Source organism: Lycium ferocissimum, chromosome 11 (assembly GCF_029784015.1).
Source record: "Lycium ferocissimum isolate CSIRO_LF1 chromosome 11, AGI_CSIRO_Lferr_CH_V1, whole genome shotgun sequence".
In the NCBI taxonomy this organism is placed as follows: Eukaryota; Viridiplantae; Streptophyta; class Magnoliopsida; order Solanales; family Solanaceae; genus Lycium; species Lycium ferocissimum.
This window is the reverse complement of record NC_081352.1, coordinates 40233322-40240700: the sequence shown is the minus strand read 5'-3', so window position 1 is coordinate 40240700 and position 7379 is coordinate 40233322. Positions and strand designations below refer to the sequence as shown.

The window sequence follows — 7379 nt, the reverse complement described above, 5'->3', positions numbered from 1 at the left end:
GATGGAGACAAATCTTGTATGGAAATGGTGTGGACAGGTCTGTGATTGGTTAAAGAGGGTCTGTGTTTTTGCTAAAATGGTAGAGAGAGGGAAAGGAGAAAGAGACGAGAGAGAGAGAGAAAATGAGAAAGAGGGAGGCGGCGGCTGAAGGTTGAAGAAGGGGAGAAAAGATTAGGTCTTTTTTGTTTTGTTCCAAACGGATCTGATGAAAATGAAGGAAAGTGGGCCGGATCGGGTATTGGGTAATGGGCTGATTTAATTGTTGGGCTGAATTGTTTTTGGTCCGAAAATGTGGCCCTTTTCTTGCTTCAATTAATTTATTCTTGGCTTTTAATTTAATATCTAGTACAATATATGCTATGTAAATACAAATGGTAATTAGTATGTGACGAACCATTTAAAATTTGTAATAAAGTAATGAAAGTAAATAGTAGTAGAAAAAATAAAATAGTGGTGAAAACGAAATACTTAGCTCATTAATAAATTTAGAAACTTCAAGAAATAAATTAGAATAAAGGAGGGACGAAATTGGGTGTCAACAAGTAGGTGACACCGAGGTTGTCACAGAAAATTGTAGGTGATGTGGGGATATGGACACGGAGTTCTTTGAGAAGATTTTTCACCCAAGTGGTCTCATCAACGGCAGTAGCAACAGCCCAGTACTCTGCTTCGGTAGACGAGCGGGCAATGGTACATTGTTTTTTTGATGACCAACTAACTGGAGTAAGGCCAAGAAAAATGACATAACCCGTGGTGGAACTTCGATCGGTACAAATTAACATCGTAAAACACCGAGAGATTAAGACTGGTGCTTGGAGCAATTCGAAGGGCATAGGTAGCAGTGTTTTTGAGATATCGAATGAGGCGTTTAACAATTCCAAAGAGCTTCGATGGGGCATCATAAACCGACAATTTGTTCCTTTGAGTAAGAAACATCGGGCCTAGTAAAGGACAAGTATTGTAATTTTCCAATGACTTTTCCGTATTCGGTAGCATCATGAGATGGAGTACCATCGTGTAATAGAAGACTTTGAGAAGAACTCATTGGTGTGGAAACACCATTGCAATCTTGCATCAGAAGATCATGAAGAAGGTCTGAAACATACTTAGCTTGTGAGAGTAGGAGACCTTTGCCATCTCGATGAACCTCAACCCCAAGAAAGTAGGATAAAGGGCCAAGGTCCTTAAGTGAAAAACGAGAAGCCAAGGAAGAGATAACCTGATGAACCATTGAAGAATTATTTCCTGTAAGGATGATGTCGTCTACATAGACTAACAAATACACAACACCATTAGAGTCATGTCGAACAAATAGAGACGGATCCGAGTGAGACTTAAGAAATCCCAAATAAAAAAGATAGGATGTCAATTATTGTACCAAGCGCGGGCGCATTTTGAGACCATAAATAGCCTTACGCAAATGACAAACATGTGAAGGATGAGATGCGTTCTCAAATCCACGTGGTTGTTTCATAAAAACCTCTTCTTCGAGTGTACCTTGTGGAAGGCATTGTTGACATCAAATCGGTGTAATACCCAATTGTCCGAATTGCAAGTGAAAGAACAACACGAATGGTCATAGGCTTGACAACCGGACGGAACGTGCAGTGGTAGTCAAGACCTGGACGCTGAGTAAAACTTTTGGCAATCAACCGAGCTTTGTACCTATCAACCGAACCGTCGACTTTTCTTTTGATCTTGTAAATCCACTTACAATCAACAACATTCTTATTAGAATTCGAAGGAACTAATTCCCATGTTTGATTCCGAATTAACGCATCAAATTCAGCTTTCATAGCTGACCTCCACTCGTGGTGCTTTAGAGCCTGCTTAAGGGTATGAGGAGTAACATGGTCGGTTTAGGACGAGGTAATTAAATGGTTTCTTGGGGCGGAATATATTGTTTTGTGATCGGGTCGTTGGGCGGGTTGGAGGAGGAGGTGGGGGCGGAGGAGGTGGTGGCAAGCGGGTAGGAGGGGGAGGTGGGGGCGGAGGAGGTGGTGGAAAACTCGCTGGTTGTGCAGGAGAGGTTGTAGAAGCAGGTGGAAGAATTCTTGTTTTGTTTCGGCGTTGGTAGGTGATAAGATTTGGGGCTGGATTATTTGAAGGGATAAAAGATTGGGGTTGCTGCAAAGAAATAGAGGAAGGAGAAATCTCAGAAAGTGAATTACACATGCCGTTGAACGCGCATGATTAAGGAGACGTCTCACAAGCTTGGCCACTGGTAGTAGGACTCTGTCGAACTGGTAGAGGAGAAGGAAGCGGAGATATATCAGGTGAAAGAGATTGAATTTGAGAGTCCATAGGACTGTCAACAACTGCCCACGTTAGTGTAGAAGACTTATTTTTAATATGTGTAAACATTGTTTGAAATGGGAAAATATTTTCAAAAAACTTTACATCTCGTGAGATATAAACTTTTGACTGAATGGGATCAAAACATTGGTGCGCATAATGAACATGGGAGAAGCCTAAATAGACACAAGGAGTTGACCTAGGCTCAAGTTTATGGGCAGTGTAAGGCTTAAGCCATGGGTAACATAGACAACCAAAGGTTCTAAGTGAATTGTATCGGGGTGCGACACCTAATAATTTTTCATAAGGTGATATATTATTTAAAAGCTGTGTGGGAAATCGATTAATAAGATAGGCTGCATGTGCACAAGCAAACGACCAAAAATTTGAAGGTAAGGAGGCCTCATGTAATAGTGTTTTGGCCGTTTCAACAATGTGCCGATGACGACGCTTTGCTACGGCCACTCTTTGCGATGTACGAGGAGGTGACACAAGGTGTTCAATGCCAATTGAATTGAGATACGGATCAAGACCTTTGTATTCACCTCCTCCATCAGTATACAGAGAACCAATTTTCTTTTTAATTTTTTTTTTTCCATTAATGGATGAAATTTGGAAAATATATCTCGAACCTCATGTTTAATTTTTAGTGTGTACAACCAAATATATTTGGTGTACTGATCAATGAAGACACAGTAATAGCGTTTTTTATCAACGGAAAGGACAGGCGATGGACCCCACAAGTCACTGAAAAGTATTTGTAGCGGAGCAGTACTAGCTAGAGACAAACAATTGAATGGAAAACGTTGAACTTTATTTGAGCAACAAGAATTACAGAAAGTAAACTTGTTCGATGAAGAAACTGGTAAAGAAAATTTATTCAAAACAAAGTTCAATATTCTTGAATGGGGATGGCCAAGGCGACGGTGCCAGACTTGACGAGGAACTGTTGCAGTGGCGATTTGAACAGTAGGTTTATTGACGAGGAAATTGGGCCATTCATAGAGTCTGTTCCTATTCCGACTGGAGACCAGCGGAGTTCGCATTTTCAAGTCCTTCACAGAGAAAAAAAATGGAAAAAATTCAATTGAGGTCAAATTATCTTGACAAAATTTAGAGACAGAAAGAATATTTTGTTTGATAGTAGGGCACAAAAGTATCGCTTAGTCTAAAAGCATTATTCGATGCAGTTAATTCTGTAGAACCATGGTGAGTAATTGAGATTCTTTTACCATCGCCCATAGCTATGCCTTTTGAACCATTATATTTTTCAAGATTGTAGGTTCTGTTGTGACATGATGAGTAGCACCTAGTCGACAATCCATTGATTTACTTTAACGCCTTGTTACTTGAAAGAAAATTTGCCTTTGTCTCTAAAATGATCGTGAGATCGCGATCCATTGGCGACATTTGCGAGATGTCCTTCGTTTGTTGCATAACCGACGGCGAACAAAGTAATTGGTGTAACGTCCTTGCGCAGGAGCATTTGTACGACTGTTGGAACGCCATTGTGAGTTGTTGTTGGGTCGACGAGCAGTGCGGTTGTTGGAATTGGTGGATCTGTTGTGAGTTACCATAGCAGCAGTTATTGCAGTGGTTTCTTTCTTCAATTCCTCATGTTTGAGGAAGAGCTCATAATCGATTAGTTTCGCATACAACTCATCGTAAGAGATTATGGAATCTCTTGCCCGAATTGCAGCGGAAATCTCACGAAAATCTGATCCAAGGCCACTCAGAATTTTCACAACCAACTCGTCGTTGGTGACTGTAGCACCGGCAGTGGCGAGCTTGTCGCAGAGAGAGTGCACACGTGGAGATAATCGGCGACTGGGCGGGAGTCCTTTGATAGTCGCGCGAGCTGGTCACGAAGGCTAAAAATTCGTGTTTGGGACTTGTTGGCATAAGCCAGATGCAGGGAGTCCCAAGCAAGTTTAGCAGCCGAGGAGGCGGCGCACCATTGCGGAATCGTCGGATCGACGGAAGCCATTATGGCATTCTGGATCAACTGATCTTGGCGGAACCAAATGCTGTATTCCGGGTTCTCGTGTCTCTACTGTTTTGAGTAATAGTTTTTGAAGGAGCGGGAAAAGAGCCGTCAAGATGGCGAGACAGATTGTGCCATACGAGCATGGAAATGCGGGCTTTCCATGTAGCAAGTTTGTGCTAACAAACTTTATCGGCGAATCGCGACACGGGATTGAATTGAACAACAATATTAGAGTTGTTGCCCGTGGAGTCCGCATTCTGTACGTTTTCAGCTATGTTAAGAGAAGTATGGGGTGGTAGTCAGAGGATCGGAAAAAAAAAGGAACTTGAGAGAGTTAAGAAGGGAGCTCTGATACCATATAATAACTTGAGAAAGATGAAGCAAAAAGATGATTTTATTAATGGATGGAGAACTGATATATACACAAACAGATAAAAGAGTTCCTGTGAAAGTGTTCCTCCTATGGTGGAACTAACCAGTAAACAAGGAAAATAAATAACAAACTCCTAAAATAGTGGAAACAAAAATAAATAGTTGTGCAAGAAACAAGTATTAACAGTGAGCAGTTACAACGTGCTAATAGGAACGATCAAAATACCATATTTGCCCTAACTTAGTTGAACCAAGGACAATTAATTTATAAGCTGAAACCTTAATATTTAAACAAATCATAAATGTTCACAACAAACTAAACAAGTGACGCCATAAGTCAAACAAAACAAAAATACTAATAGGAAGAGGAAACAAGCAAATATTTGATGAAGTAACACTATTGAAGTGGAAATATTGGACCTTTACGAAGAAAATTGCTTAGAACTTTGATTGTCAAGAACCTCTTGACCAGCAGATGAATACAGAGAAGTTGGCAATTGTTCAGAAAGCCAAGCAAAAACAGAAAATAGCCGCAAACTTTGAACGGGCCTCAAACCAAAACGGAAAACGCCGACCAGAACACTCGAGCTATACTCACCACGACTTTCAAAACACTTGACAGTAAAATAATGGTGAAACCGTGGACTCAATTTTTATGGAGGAATAACAGAGAGTAGGTGGACGATTTACATGGTCTCAGGTGCTCTGTTTTCTTTGGTTGGAGATGGTGAGCTTCAATGGAGCTGAGGAAGTTGTTATTGTAGACACGTAATTTTGACCCTCCCCGTGTGTTTCACCTTATATTTAATATTTCTTTTAATTTTAATTTTGACGTGTCGATTTTATTCTATTTTTATTAGTAAGCTTAGTTGTTAAAATAAAAAGAACAAAAATATTTTCTATTTTTTAGAGTATAAGCTTTGTGTTCAAAAGAATGAAAATTACAAAAATATGTTTTTTTTTTGGGATTCAATTTTGTTTAGCTACTCATTTTCTTGTAAATAGTATACTTTTCTCTATCTAGAAATAGTTATTAAACATTTCTTATTTGTATTTAAGTAAAAGGTAAATGAAAAAAAATACATGACAAAAAGGGAGATATTTTTTCAAAGAAGAGAATCTTTTCTGTTGGATACATATACACATCACACAAAAAGACAAGAAAGAAAACAGATTTTAAATGAAAAGGGGGCACACGTTTTTGGAGGAATATTATTATTAGGGGTGGGGCCTACACAATTAAAAAAAAAAAAAAAAAGGAAAAAGGCAAGGGGCACGTGAATTGAGGGGAATACACAGAATGGGGTCATTCATTTTTCTTGGAGAAGGGACCAACACATAGAAAAATATATAAGAGATAGAAAGGACACATTATAGAATTGGAGAGGGAGAGGCACAGATAGAGTGTGACGGACAGATCCCAAAAATAACAAATATATCATCATCTTCTTCAATCTTTATTGAGTCACCTGTAACCACTCCGTTTCACCACAACACCACCGGAAAACCACACACAAAAAAATCAGCTCACAAACACACCATCAAAACCACCATTTTCGGCAAGGTCGCAGAATCGAGGTTTCCGGTCCAAACTTGCAGTTTCAAATTTGTTGAAAGCTCTTAAAGGTCCATTCTTTACCTTGTTCATGATTAACACGTGGAATTTGATCTTCTGCTTTGTGTAATTTATTGAAGCATGAATGATATTTTGTTTTAAATAGTTATATCAATACGTGTTATTAGCATATTTATCTTGGGTATTATGTTTAAGTTGACCGCACTGTTAAACTTTTGATTTTGTTTAAGTCTTTCGTTTATTTTAAGATTCGCTGCTTTGTTTGGTTTCAAATGGGTGTATTTCCATAATTAGAACAATGGGTAAAATAACTATTAGGAAAAGGAAACGATCTTGAATTATTACTCCCCTAAGAACGTAATTTGATAAGTCCATTTTAATTCTATTTAGCATTATGTGAGTGTAAGTTAATGGGGTTCAATTTAATGAAAACGAGTGGATAAACATGTATGGGTTAAATTTACCACTGTGGGTTCTGGCTTGTTAAAATTCGTTTGAAGAAAGAGAGTGCACTTCTTTACTAGTTTTTCTTTTATTATCTAACAAATGACACGTTTTTTTTAGTAGGAACATACACTAGCTTATTTTTCTAATATTTTTATTTCTTACTCTTATTGTCCACTGGAGTTGCATGATGAACCTTCCTTTTTTAATTTTGGATAATTGAAGTCTTTGTTTCTTTGAAAAGAATAAAAAGAGAAAATATGCTTCTGTTAGTATCCTTTCATTATTGATGCTTTATTTAGGATGCCAAATATTGTGATTTTGTTGTTACATTTCCGTTTTAGTTTTATTACTCATTAATGTCTCTGAGATAATGTTTGATAAGTTATCGGGTTACCGTTTGATTGCCTAATAGATTTTAAGAAATAATTGTGGTCTATCCTTTAAGGCACCGATTAATTGAATACTAATTGTGAGATGAGCGAGATGGGATGCGAATTATTTCAAACCCCGTCGTCAAATCGAAAAGAAAAGAGTGGAAAAAACCAATTGTAAGGGAGCGAGATGGGTTGCAAATTTATTCAAAACCCGTTGTCGAATGAGTGGAAACTAATAATAACCGAATAATTTTAAGTCTCAAATTTTAGAGACAAATAATTGCTTTTAACGCTAGACGAGCTTTAGGTGCGTTTTTACGATGTTTGT

The 7379-nt window shown here is 38.3% G+C and overlaps 1 protein-coding gene and 1 long non-coding RNA gene across 2 annotated transcripts in view; both read right to left on the bottom strand.

Moving 5' to 3' along the window:
- Positions 1 to 3092: 3092 nt before the first annotated feature.
- LOC132035858 (uncharacterized) lies at positions 3093 to 3605 on the bottom strand. The gene is made up of 2 exons (XR_009409455.1): positions 3528 to 3605; positions 3093 to 3350 (listed from the first exon to the last, which is right to left on the bottom strand). It is a non-coding gene; the product is annotated as an uncharacterized LOC132035858 (long non-coding RNA).
- Positions 3606 to 3668: 63 nt separating this feature from the next.
- Positions 3669 to 7379, bottom strand: part of LOC132038329 (cytochrome P450 CYP72A219-like) — a 7633-nt gene continuing 3922 nt past the window's right edge. The window contains exon 3 of the mRNA XM_059429009.1: positions 3669 to 4082. Within this exon, the coding sequence (XP_059284992.1) occupies positions 3669 to 4082 (414 nt within the window). The remainder of the gene's footprint in view (positions 4083 to 7379) is intronic.